Genomic DNA, 24,437 nt, shown 5'->3' with positions numbered 1-24,437 from the left:
TTTTAATCCAGATGCCAAGCCTTGGGCCACCCTCCCTGTCACCCAAGGAGATGGGCAACCAGCAGGTCTCTTGAGCATCCTTCCTCCATCGCTTACACTGTTTCCTGTGTGCATCCCCCTGAGCTCTCCCCACACAGCATCTCCAGGCACACAGTGCAGCCCCAGAGCCTCCCAGTGCACAGGCAGGCACTCCCGGGGGTGCCCATGAAGGAGGTGAGATGCCTCCTGAAACGCCGCAAGGAAACCAAGCAACCAGATGCACGTAGCAAGTGTCTCTCCAGCGGGTTTGCCCCTATGTATAGGTGCATCTACCGAATATACACATGTCTGAGCAATGCAATACTGGAAACCGTACCGCGCGTGACTCGACGGTGCTGAACTAATGCATACAAAAGTATGGAGAGGTCCATGTACCCTCCAAGCACAAAGTTCCTCCTGTCCAGCCGCAGGAGGATCTGACTTTGGGGCATGACAGGTAACCTGCCAGGGGTCCTGGGGGCACGTGGCTTTGACACCCCTCCGGTTTGCTCACAGAGCTGCCGGATCCAGGAGGACGGACTGGCGCCGGGCTCCTGTGGGATGCTCAGGGCAGCAGAGTCCAGCCTGAGTGCTCCAGCCAAGCTGTGATCCCCGGGCTAAGAGCCAGGGAGAGCCGGGGTGCCCGCTGATCCGTGCCCTCGGGCTGCTGCAGGTTTGTGAATGGGGCAGCAGCTGGTGGAAGCTCTGCCATGTGCAGTCCTCCCATGGCAGGTGAAGATGCAGGCCAGCCCTGGGAGAGAAGAAGGACCTGCACATTTCACCATGGAGGTGAAAGTGCTAACATCCTGCCACCCGCTGGTGTGCAGCACCTGCGAGGCATCCAAAAAGCATTTCTTGGGGAGCTGAGCAGCTCCGGAGTGGCCGTGGTTGGTGAGAGGAGGTCCCCTCACTGTGCCTCTCAGCGGGGCTGGCATGGCTGCTCCTCCTGGTCCGACACAGAGGATCTGAGGCAGAGTCTGCTCCAGCTGCCAGGCAAGGTGCTGCGAGTGTGCTTGGGCTTCTCGCTGTGCTACTGGGGTCTGGCTGGTATGGACAGGGCTTCCCATCCTTCCAGGCAGCATGTCCAAAGCGAAAAACGTCCCAGAGAGTTTTTGATTTCGCTCTGTAACTGCACAGCCCACTGTGAGCTAGTGGCACATCCCAGCTCCTCCTTGAGCAGGTAGTGGCTTCCAGATAGTCCCCACTCCAGCAGGCAGGTTCCCACATGCATTGCTTCCCCAGGCACCTGCCCCACACACAGGCTGGGAGCTTCCTCATGGAGAAAGTCCAGCTGACCTTCCTCCTCTCCAACCAGGGGAGAGAAGCCGCTGTGTCCCAGTCAATATCACCAAGAACTCGCTGCATCAATAAATAACCATCGTCTCAGTCCATGTTGCTCCCAGGCTCAGGTCAGCTCGTGAGCGGGAGGTCCGAGCTGTCCCGCTCCATGGATCTCCTCACTGCCCTTGGGGTTTTCCTCTGAGGCTTCACTGTACAATGAGAACAAGACCAGCTGCCCGAGTTTTATTGCTAAGTCCAAGTGAAGTGGCTTCGCTTTGCTTACGGGGCTCCTCCGGGGAAGGGGAGGGATGGGGACCGGGCTGGGGGGGAGCAGAGGGTCACTCTTCACTGGCTGACTGCTGGAGAAGGCGATGGATGTCCTGGAAGGAGGGACGATCTTTAGTGTCCCGTCTCCAGCAGCTGAGCATTAGCTTATAGACTGAGTCAGGGCAAAGTGCAGGCTGGGGAAGGTAGGTCTTCAGAACAAGAGGCAAAGTTGACAAAGGGAGAGAGGGAGAGAGTTACTGCCATGGAAACTGAAAAGCAAACTGCTTCTGGGGAGCCCCATTTCTCTATGCTCTGAGGCAGAGGGGCATGCTGGTGTGTTTCCAGGGGCAAGAGGACCCCCCAGACAGAATGGTGGGGGAGCTGTGGGCACCTCTTCACATCTCCCAACCCAGTTAAATGCCAGAGCAGGGTCGGTGGGCAAGCGATGCCTTGGGCTGCGTAAAGCCCAGGGTTTGCTGTGCCGGGCCCTTCACCAGAACTCCTTCCCGGGGGGTCCTGCCCCATCACTCCCCCACAGTCAAACTCCCTATCTGGCCACCTTAAAGCCTTTTCCTGGGTGGGTACACTGCTGCCCAGCCCATCCCATCCTATCCCACCCCACCCCATCCCTACCTGCCGGCCCTGGTCCCGGAAGAACTCGCCGGTGTTTTCAATGACCTGCTCGTCAGACATCTGGGAGTAGGGCTGCTCCCGGCAGAGCGTGAAGGTCTCCCACAGCGTCACGCCGAACGCCCACACGTCACTGGCCGTTGTGAACTTGCCCTGGCCAGAAGGAGCAGAGCAAGGTCAGGCACGGGTGTTATCCCATCCTGCTCCATAAGCCCTATAGGCCAGGGATCAAAACCACTTTCTGGATGCCTCAGCTTCCAGGTCTGGGCCCAGAGTGAGCTTCGCCCCACAGAGCTGTTCTCAGCCTGAAGCCAGAGCCTGGAGAGCTCCAGGTCAGCTTGCAATGACTGCTCTGGGAGCAGGGGATTGGTAGGGACTCAGCTCCCTGCACAGATTAGATGTAACCCTGCTCCCTCTTCAAGTCTGACCGTAGCCAGGAGAAAATGTCAAGCATCCCACTGAAAGGCTGGACACCAGGACACCAAAGATCACCAGAGTCCTTCCATCCCACCTCAGAAACCTGATACCACTCCTGCTTTCTGCATGCTTCACCCCAAAGCTGGACTCCTGGGAGGAGAGATTTTTCTGGTCTTTTCTGCACCCCCACCCTGAGGAGAAGAGGCTGTGAGCAGCCCCAGGGCCACGTCCCATCTGCCAGAGGACCCCAGCCCCCACATACCAGCAGGATGCTCTCCCAGGACATCCAGCGGATGGGGAGCACCGCCCGCCCCTGGATGCGGTAGTAGTCCCCGCTGTAGAGGTTCCTGCTCATGCCGAAGTCGGCTATCTTGATGGTGTACTGCTTCCCCACCAGGCAGTTGCGTGTGGCCAGGTCTCGGTGGACGAAGTTGAGGGAGGAGAGGTACTTCATACCGGAGGCGATCTGGGTGGCCATGAACCGCAGGTCGCGGTAGCTGCCGGGAGGGGGCGAGGGAGGACTGAGGCTCCGGGCAGGAGGGCAGCCGGGGTGGGACACAGCCCCGAGCGGGGCACCCCACAGCCGGACAGGGTGCCTGGAGCAGCCAGCCCTGCCCGTCCCACGGAACACTACCTGACAGTGGGTGCGTGGCTGTCGGGGGGGTTGCCTGCATGCTGGCGGGACAGGAACTGGTTGAGGTCTCCGTTCTCCATGTACTCGGTGATCATGCACAGCGGGTCATCCGTGATGCACACTGCCAGGAGCCGGATGATGTTGGGGTCCTTCAGCCGTGACATGATCTTGATTTCCTTCAGAAAATCATTCCTTTCCGGAACAGAAACCACACGGATCGGATAGACAGACCCAGAGGGGCACGGGGGTGCGCACGGACTGGTCAAGTGTGCCACCCGCCCGCCCAAGCCTCATGGGGCAACCCCTCCTGGGAGTGTAGGGGTGAGCCCAGGACTGATCCATACGTGGCTGCAGGGTGGACTCAGAGGGTAAATGGGGTCCTGGGGATCTGGTTAAGACCAGTGAGGACTGAGTCCTGACCCCCGGCAGCCCAGCATCCCCAAACTGCTCAGACATGTGCTCCTCGCGACTGCACCGAGCGCCTGGCTGCTGGAGGCAAGGGATGCTTGGAAAGGGATGCTCTCCTGGGGTGACTCATCGTGGGGGGCAATGCTGGGACTTGTGCATCCCCCCCCCCCGCTCCATACCTGGCGTTCTTGTTGGCATCAGCTCGCAGCATCTTCACAGCCACCAGCACAGGGTGGTTGGAGCTGGCGTCCAAGCCCTCCAGGGCAAAGTCCTTGCCTGTGAATTTCTCCATCCCCTCCACTTCACAAAGATGAACCTGGAGGGGGGCAAGGGGCAGCCATTATGTCTGCCAACTGATACACCCCACCACAACCCCCCGCCCAGCCCCCACAAACTGGGAAGAACCTTGCTCAAGCCCAGCTTGGAGCAGGTCCAGCTCCCGCTCACCTCTCCAAACTGGCCTTCCCCCAGCTTCTCCTTGAAGGTCAGCAGCTTCCTGGGGAACTCCTCGACAGCCACGTCCTTGCCAGAGAGCAGGTCCATGGTGAGGGCCGGAACCGAGTAGGTGTTGCCGCCTGTCACGCCCTGCAGGTTCACGATGTCGGCCTCGGCGTAGTGGGGGACGCCCTCGGGGACACTGGCCTGGGATGGCTTCCCGGGGCCGCTGCAGCCTGAGGGGTGACAGCGGGGCCAGCCCTGCCGTGGGTGCCCTGCCCCGCACCCTCTGCTCCCTGGCACCCACTCACACTCCAGCCACTATCCCCCATGTCCCTTTCCTCCCCAGAGCCCCCACGCTGCCCTGGCGTGGCAGGGCATCCATGGATGCTCCACTCCTTCCCCATCAACCACAGATGTACCAACCCGGCCCCAAGCACCGGGTGAGCTGAGATCAGTGCCCGGGCTCTGCATCTCTGAGGAAGAGGTGACAGAGGATCCCAAAGACACAGCCCAGCCTGGAGATGTGGCTGGGGCAAGGGGGCTGCAGCATGCTGAATGCTTGGTAAGTGGCTCTAGGCACTCAGCATGTCCCGTCTCTTACCAGTGTCCTCCTCCCCTGGGGTGAACTCGGGCAGCTTGCGGATCAGGCGAGAGGGCTCCTGGTAGTCGGGTCCCAGGGGGAATATGCGGTCGTAGGTGGAGCTGGACTCATGGTCGCTGGAGGAGGAGGAGCGGTTGTGGTTGAACATGCTGGATTCACTGGGCAGGGAGAGGCTGACAGTCATTTCGTCATCCAGCATCCTCCGTGATGCCTGGGAGAGGGGGGCAAGGCGGGGAGAGAGCTGGGACAGGGAATCCCCACAGCACTGACACGATGGGGTCTCCTGAGCCCCATGGCACCATGGCTGGGCCCAGTCCTGAGACACCCTCTCTCTGGTGCGCTGGTGCCCTGGGGAAGATGTTTATCCTCATGACCCCCTCCCTTTTATTGTTGGCCTCTACAGAGAAGGGTTTGGCTCCGTCACCTCTGTGACTGCCCTCGGTTAGCCAGGGACTGCAGTGAGACCCCCTTGGGCTCCTCTCCTCCCGCCCACCTTCAGGACAGAGGGTTTCAAAGTCACTGCCCTGCTCAGCTAAACCCCCTTTCTTGGGAGATGGGTACAAATCACAACCTTCCCTCCATGGAGTCTGCTTTTCCCACATGGAGCTCCCAGAAGAACCTCCTCAGGACAAGCCCACCACCCCGGGGCACTGCGTCAGCCAGACCACGCTCACCCACCTTCTCCAGCATCTTCTGCCAGAACTGCCGCCACAGGATGATGACGATGATGGCCACCAGGATGAAGATGATCGCCACCAGGCACCCGATCAGGATGCGTGTGTTGCTGTCATCTACCTTGAGTGTGGGGTCTGGCAGGAGAAGGGGACAGCAGAGCTGGTCATGCTGGGGCATGGGGAGAGCCCCTGCCCCTTTCCTCCATCAGACAGGGCAGAGCCTCCCAGAGTATCTCCCCACCGAGCCTTACCATAAGTGGTGGGGACCACGGGCATCTCGGGGGGGGGCACCGAGTTGTTGTACATGGCTGCATCTGGCAGGGGAGAAGAGGAGAGCATCAGGGTGGGGGGTATAGGTGCCCCACAGCCCCTCTCCCTTCTTGAAACCCCTTCCCAGGAGGGGCCGGTGCCTGCAGGGCTCATGGCAGCAGGTACCTGACTGGAAGGTGATCTCGCTGAACATCATCCAGGCATCAGCAAAGTAGTACTGGCACTTGATGGCGCTGGCCATGCGGTGGAGCAGGGGCACGGTGACGAAGCGGGCACTGGGGTTCACGTCGTCCAGCACCAGCACCGAGGAGACGGTGCTGGGCTCCCACTCGCTGGCGTCAGCGCGGAAGTAGCACTGCACCTCCTTGAAGATCTTCACCCCTTTGGCGAACATGTTGTTGCAGTGGACCTGTGGGGCAGCCCGTCAGCACGGCCATGGGTGGGGGGCAGGACAGGGGGTAGGGCGGGAGGGTGGGGGGCACACGGACCTTCATGGCGGTGAAGTTCCTGATGCGGTCGAACTCGAAGGTGATCTCCACGTAGCCGCCAGTGGTGCTCTCGTTGCGCCAGCCCACGTAGTCGTAGCCCGGCCAGACGTGGTACTCGTGGGTCTGTGTGAAGTCGTCCAGCCCCGACACCCCGTCTGTCAGCTGGCCCAGGCCCTCTGTCATGCTGGTGCGTGCGAGGGGGGAAAGGGAGCGTGACCCTCACCAGCTCCACAAACCTGCCCCCACCCAGCACACCCCCCCACCCCAGAAGCTTCTCACAGTCCCATGGAAATTCAGGAGGGTTTTTGTTTTTTCCTTCTGGAGAAGGCTGCAGGATGCTGGACATGTGGTGCAGTCAGTGTAAGTCCAGGAGAAGGGCTTGGGGTGCTTTCCCCATCACAACATGCAGCCTCCTAATGCCAGCCATGTTCCTCTGCTTCAGGGAGACCCCAAGGGTTCGCTCTGCTGCAGATCTCCCATCACTCTGCAAGCGTGGGGAGGAAACACCCCACCCCATCCCACCCCACCCCATCCCACCCCATCCCATCCCATCCCATCCCATCCCATCCCATCCCATCCCATCCCATCCCATCCCATCCCATCCCATCCCATCCCATCCCCTCCTGCCCAGTGCCTGCCCGGTCCTCACCTGTACCCGAACGCCCCGTCATACACCGAATCATTCAGGTAGATGACGGTGCCACCAGGAAGGACGAGCTGCTGCCCAGCCGGCGCGTTATAGGACACTAGCCCGTCTGTGGGGAGGGGAGGGTGAGCCCCAGACAGCCCTGGGGCGCTGCCAGCCCTGGTGGGACAGGCAGCCCTCCCCCCCTGAGCTAGGCTCTGGGGGCGTGGGGAAGGGCAGAAGACCATGCCACCCACCCAGCCAGACGCAGCCGTACAGCTCCACGCGCAGGCAGACGTTCATGGAGTGGTCGGTGATGGGGATGAAGCGGACGAAGCGGGCAATGAGGGGTGGCTCCAGGTCCTTGAGGACGATGTCGTAGGGGTTGGTGTTTCCATCCAACACCTGGGGACAAAAGGAGGTCAGTGGGGATGGGCAGGCGCAGCCCCCACCTGTGACCCGCTGCCGTCCCTGGCCACCTCGTCACCTGCTTCCCATGCCGGTTCCTCCAGGAGATCCAGCGGGTGCCATCCCGGCTGTAGTTGATCTTAAACATGGGGGCAAACTCGTTGCCATGGCCTCCGGCATGGCGGCCCTGGGTGCCCACCAGTGTGATGAAGTGGAGCGCACGCAGGTCGATCTGCAGGAACTCCTTCAGGTCGTCAGGCTCCACCGGGATCTCGGGACACCAGGCACCATCACCATCCTCTGAGTCCAGCCTGTGAGCCCAGAGCGGAGGAGCAGTTTGCAGGTGGCCGAAGCTGGCCCACTGCCCCTCTTGTGCCCCTCCACGGCAGCCCAGATCCTGCTGTGGCTATTGCAGGAAGGTCCCTGCACTCACCGTCCGTACTTGGCAGCTGTGGACTCAGACCACTGGCTGGAGGCTGAGATGTCCTCGTCAGGGATGTGCCCACCCGACATTCCCAAGGGGTACCGGCACACCGCTGCAATGAGACCGGTAGGATGCTGAGTGGGCATCCCTCCCTCCCTTCTTGCCTCCCTGGTTGAGATCCATGCTGCAACATGGCATGGTGCTGCCCAGAGTGGGGCACATCACAGTGCTGAAGCCACCACAGCCCTGGCAGCTCCAGTGCAGATAGCACTCTGCATCCCTCCGGCTCATAGAGTGGGATGAAGCATGACAGGCTGGTTCTCCACAGGCAGACACCTGCCTGGACAGATGGGGCCAGTGGCTAGCAGTGGATGGCAGCCCAGCTCAAAGCAAAGCCAGGAGCAAGGAGACATGGCACTGCAAGGGCTGTTGGACACGTGTGGTCCTGTCCCCAGCCACCCCTTCGGCCTCGCTGGCAAGCATTTTGGCTGCAGTGGAGAGCGACTGGTGGGCTGGCACTGCTGTCTCCACACTCCTCATTGTGGGGGCACACAGCAGCCTGTTCTCAGCCATGCCACCCTACCGCTCCCCTCATCTTCTCAGTGGGCACTTGCCCTCCTTGCCAGCCCCACAGCTCCCATCGCTGTCCCCACAGCTCCCATCACCAGCCCCACAGCTCTCACCACCAGCCCCGCAGCTCTCACCACCAGCCCCACAGCTCTCATCACCAGCCCCGCTCCCGGCCCGGCTGTGAGTGGAAAAGTACCCAGGGTGGTGGGCAGGCTGCACCCCTGCGCAGCAGCCGGCTCCCCCGGCACGGCATCCATGCCGCTTCCCAGGAGTTATTTTTCACACCCGGCTGCCAGGGCAGAGGCTGAAAGGCGGGCTTGTCTGGCCGTGTTTACTGTCTGGCCGCCGGCTCCATCCCATAACGCTCCCTCCACACGCCACCCTGAGCAGACACCTGTGCTGAGGCGGCAGGGCCCAGGCGAGGGTGCAGTGCGGGGGCCACCTCCTGCCCCCGTGGCCTCCGGCTCACTGGGCACTGTGCCAGCAAGGAGCTGGCATCGCAACGTGCAGCACTGCCCAGCAGCTGGACCCTGTCCCCATGTCCCCCTGCCACAGGGACCACCTCCCGCATCAGAGAGATGCATGTTCAGCAGGAGCAGTGGTACAGTCGGTTCTCATCTCCAGCTCTCCCACTTGTGATACTCTGCAGAGCACGGCTCCTGCTGAGCTCCTGGTTAATTCTTGTTGACCGTGGAGCCAGCCCAACTCCCTTGCCCTAGGTAATACACATCCCAGGCCAGGCAAAGCCAACACTCCAGCCCTGGGTGGCTGCAGAAGGAACAAGGTCGCTTCCCTGAGCACCATACAACCTCCGGGAACACCCAGCAAGCTCTTCCCACTATGGAAGAAGCCTTTGAAGGGACTTGCTGCAGGCAGTCCCAGGGGCATCCTGATGTGCTGGAGGAGCCTGGGCTCTTTGTCCATCCCTGCGGCACGGGAGGGGGCTGAGCCCTGCAGAAACAGCCACTTCAATACACTTCTCCTGCCGATGTCCGGTGCAGTGTTGTGGTTTCTGAGCAGAAGCCAGGCACCTAGTCAAACCGCCTCACTACAGCCAGCCTTGGTTTGCTGCAAAGCCGCCAAAGAAAGCACAGCCCAGCGACCCCAAACAACACCCCAGCACCTTGCCATCTGCATGCTGCAGCCTCCAACCCAGGCCAGTGCAATGAGCTCCCAATGGAGAAGGGCCCCACTCAGAGCCCGGGGCTCCAGCTGCGGTGCTTTGCCCGTATCCCAACACCTACCAGCCCGGCAGTGCCAGGACAGGTTCCCATGGGATGCTTTCCGGGTCACTGGCAGTGGCACGTGGGACTGTAGAGTGCTGGGGCAGGTGTGAGTTTTGGGGAGGGGGGGAGGGGGGGGTGTGCATCTCACACAGCTCCCAGAGCTGGGAAAGTCCCGGAGATGGAGGAGATGGCATGAGCCCAAGCTCAGATGCCCCTTCTCACTTACCTGGGTTGACCTGGGCTCTGGCAGCCTGTGGGACACACAGCAGCAGCAGGAGCAGCAGGGCTGGGCTGGGGGTGGCCAGCATGGTGGCAGTCCTGCAGAGACAGAGCCGGCACTCGTCACGCTGACGCAGCGGAGCCGTGCGGAGACACCACCCCTGCTCCAGGCAGGCGAGGGCAGGAGGCTGTCGCTCACACAAGGCCCTGCATCCCCACCTCGACGAAGCGGCAGAGCCCCAAACCTTACATCTGTGATGGTGGCCAAAGGGGTCCTGGTGTCTCATCCCCTCCGCCACCACCCCGGGGAGCCACAGCATCACAGTGCTGCACCAACACAGCTCCGGCACCGACAGGTAACGTGGCTCTGCCGTGTCCCTGGGGCCAGCCCTGTGAAATGGCCATGGAACCCACAGGAACATGGCAGGGACCCATGGGAGCCTGGCAGGGACCCACGGGAGCCTCCCAGGGACCCACAGGAGCCTCCCACTGGCACCACCCAGCTCTGCAGATGGGCAGAAAGGCTCTGGCTTGGCCGACGACCCTTGGATGGCCTTGAGAGCAGGGCACTGCACAGCCCCATCGTACAACAAAATACTGGCTCGTTGCAGCGCCCGCTTTCCCTGTGCCCTGTCTGGGAGAGAGAAAAGCAGATAATAACCACCCAGGGGTGAGGGCACATTCACTAAGGCAGCTCTGCGCAGGGCGACGGAGCAGGACAGAAAGGTGCAGCAGAGCATGGGAGCCAGCTTGGCCCCGCTGCCTTGAGCTGGAGGGGGCCTGAGGGTCTTGAAAAAGGCACTTTGGCTGCAGCAAGAGGGGAAGAAGGGCCAGTGCTGGCAGGGATCCTTGGAGCAGGGTGCAGCCCCCAGCATGAGGGCACCCCTGGCCCCCAGAAGCCTGAGCTGCTCCTGCCATAGCCATCCACCTCTGAGGAAGCCCCTCAGGGTGCCAGTGGTGTATCAGGGCCACCCCTAAACATCAGCAGCCCTGCCCCAGGTCCCCCTGGCTCCCCTTCCCCTTGTTTGCCAAGGAGACACTGGTGCCCCTGGGACAGCCCTTCACACAGGTGCTGGGTGTGGGTTAGTCCTCTTGTTCTTAAAAAAAAAAAAGCTCTTTTAACCTAATTTACATGTACATCAACCTCTGGAGGAACAACCTACCCAGCTGGGGTTAAAGAGACCATGATTCCCCATCAAATGGAACCTGGCTGCACTAGGTGCCTGGATAAATCCCAGCTGAGTCCCACCATACCAGGGATGCCTGGGACGGGATGGTGGGTCCCTGCACTGGCCCTGTGCCATGCGTTGGGTGACATGGTGATGCCCCTGCTCCCGGGGACCCGTAGCTTTGTCCCCACCACCAAGAGAAAGCCTAAACCCAAATCAAACCATGTGCTGCATGACAGATGCCCTTCTCCTGTGGAGCCCGGTGGGCTGGATACGGCGCTGCTCACTGGCAGCAGTGCTCGCTGTGACCATGCCAGCCCCCCGGGGGACTGCAGAGCCCCGGGCACTGCTGCCTGCTCTGCTAGAGGCTCTCTGCACCCAGCTGACATTTCCTTCCACTTTGAAGCGCATACGTGGATGGGGGTTATCGCTAGACCCAGCTGGGAAAGGTCAGTTGGTCACGACTAACTCAGTTGGGACTAACTCAGCTGCAACTGGGGATTTCAGCTGCATCTCTGAGCGGTGCAGAAGGCGGGGGGGGTCCTGTTAGCCGATGGCCAGCTCCCCCAGCATTAAAAAAAATCTCAATTTCCTTCTGCATTCCAAACTCCATCCAGGGCTGTATTTTCCCACTATTCTTTCAGGCTGAGTAAACTCCTTGAGCATCAGGATACCAGATGCCGTAATCTCCTGCAGAGAACACATTTACATTCAGCCCAATATAGGGAAATACTGGGCAGCCATTGCACAGCGCTTGTCACTCCTCAGGGGAGCAGGGCTGGGGGACAGCAGGGGGATGGTGACTCAGGTGCCAAAGGCTGGGGGCTAAGGGATACGTGGTGAAACCCTCTGGGCTGTATTGGCAACCTATATGGAAATAATTTTTGTTCCTCTGGTGCTGCGAAAGGGACGGCCTTGTAATGTTTTGTCTGAAAATGTTTGCTGAAAACTCTCAATCGCTGGAAATTTTTAGTGCAGAGATTTGTTTGGAACTCCTCCCTGGCGTCGCCTGGGCTCGGGAGCTTCCCTCAGCCGCTGCTTTTTTTTTCCTTTGCCCTTTTTATTTTCTCCCATTCTTATTCTACCACAATCACCAGGGAAAATTAATGGGAAAAAAATATTATTTCTGTGCTAGTTTAGAGACAAACCCCTGACTGGAGCCGCAGTCCCGCTTGCCCCCGGGGCCATGCCAGTTGGTGACGTCCCAGGCGGGCACTACCATCCACCCTCACCCCATCCATCCTCACCGGCACCAGAGGAGCCTTGTCTGTGGGGAGGGGGCTGGACGGCAGCAGCCTACACTCCCTGCACACACCAGGTCTCCCAGTGCTCCCATTGCAGAGCCCCCGTTCTTGAACGGGGTCTGCGGCTTTGCTTGGGCTGGGATGGCAGGTGGGTGGGACATGGTGAGGCCATGCTGGAGGGAACGTTTCTGATCATGGAACGGCTCCCTGTGACGCCCCGACCACGACCCAAGGCATGTGGCATTTTGGTAAGGAAGTTGGGGACCCCCACCCCAGCTGGCACTACAGCCCCCAGCAGGCTCTGCTGCTGGCGCAGCCTCAGCGGCAGCACAGTGCAGCATGCCGGGATCCGTAGTCCCCCTCCTCCTCTCCAAAAATGCCATTTTAGACCTTCTCCGGGCTGGATGCAGCCCCATTTTCTGCAGCAGCAAGCACCTCCCCGGCCTCAGGCTGGCTGGCTCAGCCAGGGGCATCACAGCCGCACAGGGTGTGAGGAGCAGCTGGCACGTCCCCATGACTGCCAGCTGCCCGGGACAGTCCCGCCAGCAGCACAGCCCATGGCCATGGGGCCCCGGGACACAGTCCCGTGGGTGCTGTGTCCAGCAAACACTCCCTGCCAGCTGAAAACTTGCAGCCCTGCTCTGTGCCACGGCGCACAGCGTCACCCTGCCACGGCGCACAGCATCTCCCCGCCGTGGTGGTACAGCATCACGCCACCGCGGTGCAGGGTTGGGAAGCCACAAGCCAGTCCCCAGCACCAGCATGGGGAGCAGGATGCTCCAGAGCACCAGACTGGTGGCCCTGTGTCCCCTTCCCGGTGTGAGTTGGTGTCTGGCTGGGGGACCAGCCCGGAGACAGAGAGGTCTCTCCATCTGGCCAGCACTGCCGCCGGCTCTGCCAGCAGACACACGGGCGGGAGACAAGGATGGACACCAGGAAACATTGTCCTGGCACAAAGCCTGGGGGGAAACACTGGCAGTGGGGGGGAAAAATGGAGAGAAGGGGCCAAATGTCACCTCCCTGGGTGGGGACGCTACCCTGCTGCCGCCCCAGCCCCTTCCTGGGGAAGACCCCCACCCTGGCTCCTCTGCTCAGGGTCCACCATGGAGCACAGCTGACCCTGCATCCCCCCCAAACCTCCAAGCCTACGTGGAGCAAACGTCTCTCCCACATCCCCAAAAGTGACTCACCAGAGCGGGGAGGCGACAGCGGGCAGGCGGGCTCCTCGCCCCTCACCCGGGCCGGGGGAGCCAGGCGAGGAGCAAACTTCCCCGGGCTGATGCAAGATGCCTCTGGGAGCGCGTTCGCATTCTGCAGATTCCTGGGAGCCGGCCAGAAATCCCACAATCCTACATCTTGCACATTTGGTTTCAATTAGGGAGCAGAGAGGGGGAGCCAGTCACCAATCCAGGCTGGCTTTTCGGCAGAGGTTATTTTCCTCGGCCCGAGGGAATGTGTGCTAAGCTATAATTTACAGCAAAACCCATTCATAGTGAGAGGAAAAAAAATAAAATAAAATATATATAAAAAAAAAATCTCCCTGTGGCTGGCCAGGGAACTTAAAGCAATAGGCAGGATTTGCCTTTCCGGCGCTCGCCCCCGCAGCTGCGGGATGGCACACGTGTCCGGGACCCTCCTCTTCCTGCGCTGTGGGGTGCAGGGGGCCAGGCTGGACAACCCTAAATTGTGGGGGATGGAGATGCTATGCAAGGCCCCATCGCTGGCTGGGAGGGTCCCGTGCGGGGTGCCCTGCTCCAGGCACTGGTGGGGAGGGAGCTGGGCTGGGGCGCGGGCACGTGCGGCCGGGACAGTGGCTGGAGAACTGTCCTGTGTCGGCACATGGCGCGGAAGAAGCGCTCCAGCTCCCCAGGCTGCGTGCTGAGCGCGTGGTTTTACATCACTTCCAGGCACCAGTTGGCACCGTGGCCACTGACTACGCAACGCGGCAGGGAGGAAACAACAATAATGATAATAATAATAATTATAATCAGCTCACATTAATTTTTGTGCAATAGCTAAAAATTATATTTAAAAAAACCCCAAACTGATCCAAATATTCCTTCCTTCCTGTATTTGGTGCCATCACACAGTGCCATAGGAGGGCAGCAGCACCCCTGCAGCCAGACAGCAGCTCCCCAAAAGTGCTCCAGCCCCACGGGGCACCCTGTGCTGGGGGAGGCACCTGCCCCAGGGCTGCAGCCATGCTTCCAAACCCCCAAACCACCCCGCTCGCCAGACTCCAGCCCAGCCCGCTCCCCAGACAAACAAACCAACTCCCAGGCAAGAAAAACCATCCACTGCCTGAGGGGATGCCAGTGGTGTGCCGGGGACCCTCACCGCTGCCACATCACAGGGGCTGCAGTGCCAGCCTGGGCATGGGCAGAGCCAGCGCAGGCTCCTCGGGGCTGGCAGGGAGGGCAGGCGGGAGCAGGTCGGTGTGGTGCCCACAGCAGGGCTCTGCCTCACACCACATCAGCCCCGCACAGGCTGCCCTACGTGCACGTTGGCACAAAAGCCAGCTGGCTCTGGTTGCCTTCTGCCACCAGGAATCACAAAATCACAGGGGTTGGAAGAGACCTCGAGAGATCATCGAGTCCAACCCCCCTGCCAAAGCAGCTCCCCAGCTCATATTGCACAGGGAGGCGTCCAGACGGGGCTGGAATATCTCCAGAGAAGGAGACTCCACCACCTCCCTGGGCAGCCTGTCCCAGGGCTCCCTCACCCTCACTGTGTAAAAGTTCTTCCCCATGTTGGTGCGGAGCTTCCTGTGCTCCAACTTGCAGCCATTGCCCCTTGTCCTGTCTCCACAGACCACTGAGAAGGGGCTGGCTGATTCCCCCTGCTCGGATAGCTTGGTGGTGCCCAGTGCTGTATCGGTCTGTCCCAGGGCTTAACACAAAGGCGTTCGTGTGAGAACAGCCAACATGCCAAAGCAAATACCTGCCCCTTGCTTCAGCTCAGCACAGGTCCTGAGGCCGCATGTATCCCCCAGCACTGGACCATGCTGTGCCCCAGCTGCTGTGGGTCCCCCACAAAGGAAGAGCAGCTCCGGGAGTGCCTCCCTGCTCCTTGGGGAGCAGAGATGACCCTTCCCCACAGCAGCTGCTCCCAGGGCCTAGCAGAGCCAGTGGTGCAGATCACCCACAGCGCTCCACACTGGCTCCTCGCATGGGCGCTGGCCCCCATCCCGGGCTGCCTCCCCTGGGACCCATGGCTGCCAGCCCGCTTCGGCCACACACAGCCCAGCTGGCCTGCGGCGACCCCCCAGCAGAGACACCCCTCCCACAGCCCCAGCTTCTCACACATGCTGCCCTGGGAGCTGAGTGCTTGGCAGAACCCAGAGTGCCTGATAGCCTCCTTGGAACGTGGGGCACTTGATGACTTCCCCAGGGGGATGGTTTGTGCCTCAGTCCCAGCCTTGCAAGGGAAAATGCCCTCCTGAGGCAGCCGCAGGGCAGTGGGGAGCTGTACCCCTACACTGGGGGCTGTGGTGGGACTTGGGAGCAGAGGAGATGGACAAGCACCATCTCCCCTCGCAAAGAGGAGGGGAGGCAGCAGAGTCGCTCTGCTGAGGGCATCAGGGCAGCACACTCACGAGAGCTGAAGAACCCGTCCTGGAAGACCAGAGGGCACACGATGCTGCTTGGGGGCACAGTGCCAGGCTGGTTTCACCCCAAGCACACCTGTCTGTTTCTGCCTGCCACCGTTTCCAGAAATCTGAGAGGAAAGTGCAGCCCCTGGCTTCTTTCAGAAGCTCCACAAACACACCTGTGGCCTGTGACCCCTCTGTGTGCTGGGCAGAGTGAGGCACTCGGTGCGGTGCGGTCAGACCCCTGCTCTAGGAGGAGCCACTGTCACTAAAACAGCACCAGATGACAGCCAGGAGGGACTCAAGAGTTTAATCGGGTGCTTCCAGTTCTGCAGCATACAAAGGATGACCGAAAGGGAGGGGGTGGGTAATGACACAAACCCTGTTAAAAAAAATAGCCATGTCATTTTGAGAAAAATAAAAATTCAAGATGCACCCCAGCTCCGTACCATAAAAATCCTCTGGATGTGCAATGCCTGTTCCTATATACATGTGTAAAGGTAAAGGGGCACAGCCTGGGGCACGGGGAGCAGCCCCACAGCTGCGCTCTGTGGCAGGGGGACCCATAAAGTGTTTGGTTTTTAAATTAATATATAAATAGAAGCATACAACATGCCAAGAACTGAGAGGGTGACGTCCTCCTCTGCACAAGGCCAGAGTGAGCAGGACCAGCCCCCACCAGTTAGCCATGAACCTTCATGTGTCCGAATTCCCAGCCCGCCAGGCGGGACGGGCAGCCCGGCTTGGGCACCGGGCTGCTGCTACATCCCGTTCTTCACCAGCTCATGGATCCCATCCTCGTCGATAATCAAAGGTGCACGGAACTCTCGGTCTTTCACGTACTTCTCCAGACCCTAAGGAAGGACAAAGCAGCTTATTAGGAACACACTCCACATCATCAGTTCTGTCCACCTGCCGAGATGATCAGGGGGGGCTCTGGGACCCTCCCATGCTAGCGACTTGTGGGATGCTGCCTGAGAAAGCTCCACAGTGAATTCAAGTCACACTGACACAGCTTCCCCCTCCCCAGGTTTGCGCCAGAGCTGGCACCTGTGTCCCACAAGCCTCCCCACACACCCAGTCAATCTACAAGGGCTCTGGAGAGCCAGTACTCACTTCTCCTCCGTAGGAGACCAGGGGAGAAATTTCACACTGGATCGGCAGGTCGTTTGCATCCTTCAGGCTGCGGAGGAATGGAAGGTGAGAAGTCAGGAGGGTTAGCCACATCCCACCCGGGCATGGGGATGGGGCCCAGAGATCTCCCAGACACCAGCACGGGGAGGGGGAGAGGGGGGGCAGCGGCTGGCTGGGGCACAGGTGGCTGCCGGCCCACACAGACCCCGCCAGCGCAGAGCTGCCCCGGGTTAGTCAAGCCTCGCGTGCTCCCAAGAGGTGCCCGCTAAAGTTTAGGTGCCAGCAGTGACTGAAAGGGAAGAGTGCTTTAAGGGGGATCCACGTGCCTTTCCACGTGTGCAGCTACAGCAGCGCCTGCACCCCCAGACTCACACCACAGACCAGCTATACTCGATACTGCATGCAAACTAGTCACCCCTTCCTCCTCCTCCTCCTCCATCCTGGGGGTGAGGAGAGATGCACTCTCAGCACCTTTCCATTCCACTTGTCACTACTGATTCTCTTTTAAACACAGGCCTGGCCCGAAGCACCCCTGAGGACACAGGGTAAGCCTGCCTGCTCCTTCCACACATGTCCACAGCACCGCCTGCTCCTGCCTTTGCCTCTCACAGAAACCCTCTCTGCTCCTCTGCTCTGCAGCTGAGCCTGGCCCAGTGAGGACACCACCACAGCCTGACCCCATTCTGCTGCTGGGCTGGGGTCCGTGGGGGTTCCTGCCACCACCAGCCTTTGCAGGACCCCCCGATACTCCAGGGATCCAGCTGGCCCTTAAGCCTGGTCGGGGGGTGCAGCTATGTGGAGCTGATGAGGAATCGCAGGCACACCCCAAGGGGCCCTTTCACACCCACTCACCATTCCAAGAGCCAGGCATCACAGGATGTCATCCATGACAACGCTGCCTTCACCCAAGCTGAAGCTCACCCCCGGGGACCACGCACTCAGCTCAGCCCCTCCCAGCCCAGTAAATAAAACTCACCCGTCCTAACCCACCCTCACAGCTGCGCTGGGGTCACTTCCAGACAGTCATTTAAGGAAAAAAAGAGACTTGCCATTACCCAGTGATGAGGAGTAAACGCAGGCTAAAGTGCACCCTTTGACAGCTCTAAGTCTGAAAGCTCTTGGAGTCAGAACAAAAAACAGACCCAAGGCATATCCCACCAGGGAATACCAGAAGACACAGCTTCTCCTGGAGGCAACGAGCTTGCTCAGCCTGCAAGTCAGTCCCACGGGCAGCCCCAAGCCCCAGCCACACAGCCGTGTGCTGTGCTGAGACACCACCACGCTGCTATCACAGAAGCTGCTTTAACCCTTCTGCCAGCTTTCCCTGTCTATTTCTGAACTGCCCAGGCTAAGCCAGGGGCTTTCCCTGGTGTCACGGGACGGATCTCCAAAACTCAGGCACCCAAGTCCCAGCTGGCTGCCAGCGCTCGGATCTGCACACGCTACATCGCAGCCTGCTTGAGGTTTACTGGATGTTTATAATCCCCCTTCAATCCACCTGGCAGTCACCAGGAGACAGTAGTCATCTCCAGTGAGATCAGCTGGGATCAGCCCAGGCCGCGCTACGCTGGGCAGGGGAGCGCCATCGGAGGGACACGCCAGCGCGCATCCCAACAGCACCCGCTCGCGGTGCCACCCTCAGGGGCTGCCAGCCGCCCCGTGCCAATGGCACAAACCCCTTCCAGCTATCCCCACCGGCCGCCTCCGCGGGAAGGAGCCCAGGAAGGAGCAGATGCTGCTGCCCGCCCGCCACCGTGAGAAGCGGCGTCCGCAGGGTCCTGTAGTGAGTGAGACATGCCCCGCTCCCAGCATGCGGCCCCCAGCCCCCCGGCCCCGTTAGTCGCTACGGGCATCTGCTCACCAGCGCGCACCCCTGGCAGCGGCCGCGGCCCGGCACGCTGCTGCCGCCCGTTAGTACCTAAGCACAGCCCCGCCACCATGCATGCTGCACGGCATAATTACTTGTCATTGACATCTGCTGGGGTGGCATCTGACCTTCCGTTTGTGACGCTATGTGGGAATAAACAAGGGTTAGCAAGCGGGGAAAACAGAGCAGAACAGGTCTGGGGTTTGCTGTCCTCCAAATGGGGTGGTGGGAGGTCCCTTGGACACTGCAACCCCAGCCTGGCTGCTGCACAGAGGCACTCGTGTGCTTGGGCCACCAGCACCACACCAGCCACCTCCTCCCTGCGCAGGCAACTCTGGCTGCGGGATGGACTTCAGTGGGATTTGGTTCCCATGGGTTGAATCAAGAAAAGCTCCTCCCGACTGAGTAAACATCCCTCCTGCAGCCACAAGCCTGGCTGGCATCCAGCTCTGCCCCATGGGCAACCCGGGAGAAGACCCATGGCTGGTCACTCCAGCAATGCTGTTTCAGGAGTGCTGAAATGGGAGAAGGGCTGCGAACTGCCCGGTGCTTTATACCCGGCCCACAGAGGATGCAGGAGCACCAGCTCACCGAGGGATGGCAGGGATCCGTGTGCCATTTTCATCCACAAAGTGCCCTCCTGCATTGAGAACCCAGCAGTGGTGGAGGGACATCAAGGCATGTCGGGCTGTGGTGGGGTTGTCCTTGCCATTCTGGCTGTCTGCATTCTTCAGGGGAGAAAACTCATCCTCACGCAGCACCTCATACACCACAAACTTCCTGGGGGGAAACAGAGCACAGGAGGGTCAGGTTTGGGAAACGTGGCTGCTCCAGATTGCTTTGGCTTCTCCCATGCTGGGGCCACAATGTCCCTGCAGCCCACACCCACGGGCTGTCCTCACAGCCATGAAGGAGGAAGGAAGGACCTGGCTGTGGGGTCAGGAGATGCTTTTTTGGCCCAGAAGTGGGGCTCAGCTGAGCTCCCTGCTCACCTCAGGGAACAACCAACCAGCGCTGCTGAACAGCCTGGGAGCTGGCACCCCATCCCCACCCTAGGGCATCACTGTGGGGCACACTCCTGGCACCCCTATGGAGGCTCTCAGTTGCCTGAGGGCGAGCCAGCAGCCTGCCCCTTGCAGAGAAGAAAGCACCTACTTTGAAAACTGGAAGATGTCAAAGACGAACTTTTCCATCTTGATCCCGTTGGGCTTCTCGGGCTGGATCAGCTGCCCTGTAGCAATGTCCACGTGTGGGATCTTCTTCTCAGCTACGTGATGCTGCAGCCGCGGCTCGTAAGTGCTGCAACAGGCCAAGAGGAAGCTGTCACCTGCACGAGCGAGGAGGCACATCTCCACCCCTGGGGGTTTGGGGAGGGCTGCCCTGCCCCGACCCAGGCCCCAGCCACGCTAAGGGGAGAGCTGCTCATCCCCGAGGACAGCCCCATGCATCCTGGCACCAGTGATGGCTGGGGGAAACCTTCTCCCAAGGAAGGGACTGCGCAGAGGGGCACGTGTCAGGGAATGCGTGCAGGGGAGCCGCCAGGCCCCGCAGGCCTCATCCCAGCCTGCCTGCAAACAGCTGGAGCTCAGCTGGAGGAAAGCGAGGTGCCAGCAGCCAGCTCCGCTCACAACACCAGCGCTCTTCCTCCCGCATGCCGGCGGCACCCTGGCAGGCTCTTACTTGACTACATCTTTGAGGAAGGCGGTGGTGAAGTAGTGATTGGCAATGTTGCCCGCGTTGAAGAGCAGTCGCCCGTCTGGGCCCCGTTTCTGGGCAGTGGCCAGGGAGATTTCGCTGTACTCCACCACCTGGTAAACACCATCCACTCGGCACACCACGCCGACTGGCTCCGTGGGGTTGGTCTTCTCTACCACCTGCCAAAGGGAAGCATTGTCAGGGAAAGACCCCCAAAGCCCAGCCCTTCAAATCATAGACTCTTAGAATTGTAGGGGTTGGAAGGGACCTTGAGAGATCATCAGGTCCAACCCCCCTGCCAAAGCAGCTCCCTAGGACATATCACTCAGATAGGCGTCCAGGTGGGTCTTGAATATCTCCAGAGAAGGAGACTCCACACCTCCTGGGCAGCCTGTCCTCACCCTCACTGTGAAAGAGTTTTTCTGCATGTTGGTGCGGAACTTCCTATGCTCCAACTTGCAGCCATTGCCCCTTGTCCTATCCCCACAGACCACTGAAAAGGGGCTGGCTAATTCCCCCTGCATCCCCTGCTTAAGATAATTGTAGACTTTAATTAGGTCCCCCTTTAGTCTTCTCTTCTCAAGGCTGAACAGTCCCAACTTATTCAGCCTTTCCTCATAGGGAAGATGCTCCAGGCCCTTAATCATCTTCGTAGCCCTTCTCTGGACTCTCTCCAGGAGATCCCTGTCCTTTTTATACCAAGGAGCCCAGAACTGGACACAATACTCCAGGTGGGGCCTGGCCAGGGCAGAGTAGAGGGGGAGTATCACCTCCTTGGACCTGCCAGCTACACTCCTCTGGATGCACCCCAGGATCCCACTGGCTCTCTTAGCCACCAAGGCACACTCCCCCTGCATCTCGCAGCCCTGCAGAGGCATCGCCCTGCAGAGGCATCTCCCTGCACAGGACAGCAGGCACGGTGCAGGAAGAGGGACGCGGGTGACAGGTCACCAGGCACACCCAGAGGGCGCGGGCAGAATTTGGCACCGAGCCCATGTGTGGCTGGCAGAGGGCATGGATGTTTTTAGTGCCCAGCTAGCTTGCCGTGCACAAGCAGGGTGCTGCTGACTCAGCAGAGCCATCTTCACTCCACCTGACCCCCCACCCCATCTTCCTCACACCCCACACACTTCTGGGCATAGGACACCCTACCCATCACAGCCACCACAGCATGCAGGGATGCAGAGCTTTCACTTTTCTGCATGCTAGGCTTTTATTTCCTCCTTTCTGACTCAGGCCAGGAGGAGGAATTGCTTTTGCTCTCCTGCTCAAGGGAAAGCTTCAAGGCCAACAAGCCCTCTCACCTGTTTGCCAGAGCCAAGCCCAAAGCAAACACAGCCTTTAGCTGTTAATCCAGCCTTTAAGCAAAGCTCCGCATGGGCAGTGACCTACCCGTGAGACAGAGGGCTAGGCACAGCGTCAGCAGTCAGCTGCACCCTCCACGTCCTGGTCTGGTGCCCAGGATGTCCTGCTGAGGACAGCAGGCAGCCTGCAGCAGGGACGTCACCTGCCTGTGCTCCCCGCTGCTGCCTGCACAACACCCAGTTCAGGTGAGGACCAGGCAGCCCCCCAGGGCTGCAGCGCCAGGCAGAGCCAGCGGTGCCCCGCATTCCCTGTGATGCCAGACCCAAGGACAGATGGGACTCCAGTGGCACACGCTACTTCAGCAGCAAGCTCCTGGTGCTAAGCTATCCCTCACAGCTGCAGCAAGCCGGTGAAGGAAGGGTGAGGTGGTAGGGAAGCCAAGCAAGGAGCAGGAAAGATGCCAGCCTGCTCCAGGGAAGTGGTGCCTGCCTGCTCCTCAAGCCATACCTTGGCACCGCAGTCTGCTCCCTTCTCCAAGCAGAACCCAATGAACCTGGGGTCAGCCACCTTCACCAGGATGTTGTCCACGCAGTAGACGTGGACGCTCTGCACGCCCCTCCGCTCCATGTCGTCCACGATGCCATGTGCCCCCAGGGCCCGGTACAGGCCCCCGTTGCCATCTGCAGAGGGAACAAAGCATTAGGACCACAGCAACAGCCATCCGTCCCCGTCAGCCACCCACGCTCATCCTCCTTCCCCACGGAGCTGGGGTGGAGGGTCACCAGCTGGGCTGTACCCCACCCTGGTCCTCCCTGCCAAGATGGACACCTCCCAGCCTGCGTCACCCATGAGCCACATCACACGATGTCTCAGCCCCGCGCAACTCCCACCAGCTCCCAGCCACTGACCTGGTGCCATGGCAATCTTGCCCTTCTCCTCCAGCAGGATTTTCCCATCAAAGCCTAGGGCAGGCAGCATGCCCTGCTGGAAGAAGATGACGTTTTCCTTCTCCAAGCCAAAATAGTGATGCTTCAGGAAGAACTCCTTGGTGGACTCCATAGTCCGGCCACTCGTCATGATGTACCTGCCACAGCACAGAAGAGAGCTGATGAGCTGGGAGGAGGGACAGAGTCTCAGGCTCCCCATCCCAAACCTGCAGAACACCCAGCCTGTAGCACCCAGGACAGGGTTCGCTGTCCTGTGAACATCTAGAAGGATCAGGCCTGCTACAGTCCCACGTCTTTGGCAAGCCAGCGAAGGACTTTATCCCTTCTTGCAACATGCATCTCCAAAACGCAGCCACACCCCATGCAGCAGTGGGGACACCCAGCTGCATCAGCCAGCTCCCGCTGCGATGTCAACCTCCTGGCCCTGGCACCACCGCAGCCCCTCGCTTGCCAGCCCCCTGCCTGGCTCGGCTGCTGTCCCACACCACCGGCTGGCTGCAGGGGATGTGACACACATTCCCGGGGGCCGTAGGGTCCAGTCTGACAGCACGGGACCTGCCCGTGCCAGCCTCTGGGCCTTGACCTGCTGCCTCCGACAGGCTGCAGCAGCAGCACAGGTGTCAAGAGGGTCTATGCCAACCCCATGGTCCTTGGCATGCCTGGGTGTCTGCACTGGCACATGGGTCCTCGGCCTGCTGACAGCAGCAGAGCCTGCACCGACATGCAAGCCCATGACCCATCACTGTGGCTTCGACCCAGGCAACGCCTATGGAACGATGCCAAGCCCGGGCCCGCAACCCACTGATGTTGGCTGGGTCGATGCCGAGGGATCCCTGCCGACGCCAAGGGGTCCCCGCCAACACCAACCCACGGGACCTCGGCCCACTGGCGTGACCCAGCTGGCACCACCCCGTAAGCCCTCATCCCACCCACCCAGACCACCGACCCACCGGGCGCGGGGGACGCGGGGCGCTCACCAGGGGATGCGGCAGGGGCCGCCGTGCTGCTCCTCCGCCAGCTGCTGCAGCCGCCGCAGGCGCTGGGCCTGGAGGTGGAAGAGGGTCTTGCGGGAGGGCAGCCCCACGTCGCACATGCCCTTGGGGTAGGGGACGCCGAGGCGGGTGCCCTGCCCGCCCGCCAGCAGCAGCACGGCGACGCGGCTCCCCGCGATCTCCGCCAGCCCTACGCCCGGGAGAGCACAGAGGCGTGGGGCCCGCCGCGCCGGCACCGCGCCGCGCCCCGCGGGCCCCGCCGCCCCCCGCACCTACCGCGGCTCTCCCAGCGCGGCAGCAGCGCCCGGTCGCGGGAGGCGCTGCCCAGCACGTCCCGCGGCACCGGCTCCATCCGCGCGTCCAGCCCCGCCGCCGCCGCCGCCGTCCCCCCGCCGCTGCCGTCCCCCCGGGCGCGGCGGAAGAAGCGGTTGATCTCGGCCACGTCCATGTCGCGCAGCTCCGCCGCCAGCGCCCGGCGCGCCGCGCTGCCCAGCTCGGGCCAGAAGCGCAGGACGTGGCCCTGCCCGCACTCCCCCAGCCGCCGCTCCAGGGCCGCGGCCGCGGCCCCGTCCCCGTCTCCCCCAGCCACCTCCATCCCACCCGCCACCAGCGCCGCGCCCCCCCGCAGCCCCTTTTATAGCCCCCCGCCGCGGCGGGCCCGCCAATGGCAGGCCGGCAGCGGCACGTCCCGCGCCCTCACTGGCCGCGTGGCCTTACGTCACCGCGGCGGCTTGCGCTCCGCGTCACGCGACGCCCTCTGCTCGCCCTATGGGCGCCGGCAGCTGGGGGCGCGTGGCAGCCCGCCCGCCCCGCGGCGCCGCCAATGGGAACGGCCGCTGCGGCGGCGCCCGCGCCGGTGACTGCCATGGCAACGGCCGCCACGTCAGCGCGCGGCGC

At 61.2% G+C, this 24,437-nt stretch overlaps 2 protein-coding genes across 2 annotated transcripts; both read right to left on the bottom strand.

Annotated features, from left to right (window-relative positions):
* Positions 1–1,637: 1,637 nt before the first annotated feature.
* On the bottom strand, positions 1,638–9,687 carry DDR2 (discoidin domain receptor tyrosine kinase 2; the record flags this gene model as incomplete). The annotated part of the gene is made up of 16 exons (XM_084265981.1): positions 1,638–1,775; positions 2,200–2,349; positions 2,876–3,110; positions 3,248–3,439; positions 3,835–3,971; positions 4,103–4,326; positions 4,695–4,905; positions 5,373–5,503; positions 5,620–5,682; positions 5,804–6,047; positions 6,127–6,310; positions 6,776–6,881; positions 7,009–7,156; positions 7,239–7,470; positions 7,593–7,695; positions 9,606–9,687. 16 exons carry the CDS (start codon positions 9,685–9,687, stop codon positions 1,638–1,640), a joined length of 2,580 nt encoding a protein of 859 aa, XP_084122107.1.
* Positions 9,688–15,896: 6,209 nt separating this feature from the next.
* Positions 15,897–24,135, bottom strand: UAP1 (UDP-N-acetylglucosamine pyrophosphorylase 1; the record flags this gene model as incomplete). Its single annotated transcript, XM_084266301.1, has 10 exons — positions 15,897–16,454; positions 16,717–16,783; positions 18,697–18,744; positions 19,193–19,381; positions 19,757–19,900; positions 20,282–20,475; positions 22,109–22,281; positions 22,510–22,685; positions 23,526–23,730; positions 23,817–24,135. 10 exons carry the CDS (start codon positions 24,133–24,135, stop codon positions 16,362–16,364), a joined length of 1,608 nt encoding a protein of 535 aa, XP_084122427.1. The 3' UTR covers positions 15,897–16,361.
* Positions 24,136–24,437: the final 302 nt, after the last annotated feature.

This window comes from Gallinula chloropus, assembly GCF_964237585.1.
Source record: "Gallinula chloropus genome assembly, chromosome: 6".
Lineage (NCBI taxonomy): Eukaryota > Metazoa > Chordata > Aves > Gruiformes > Rallidae > Gallinula > Gallinula chloropus.
This window is presented reverse-complemented; position numbering and strand designations above follow the sequence as displayed.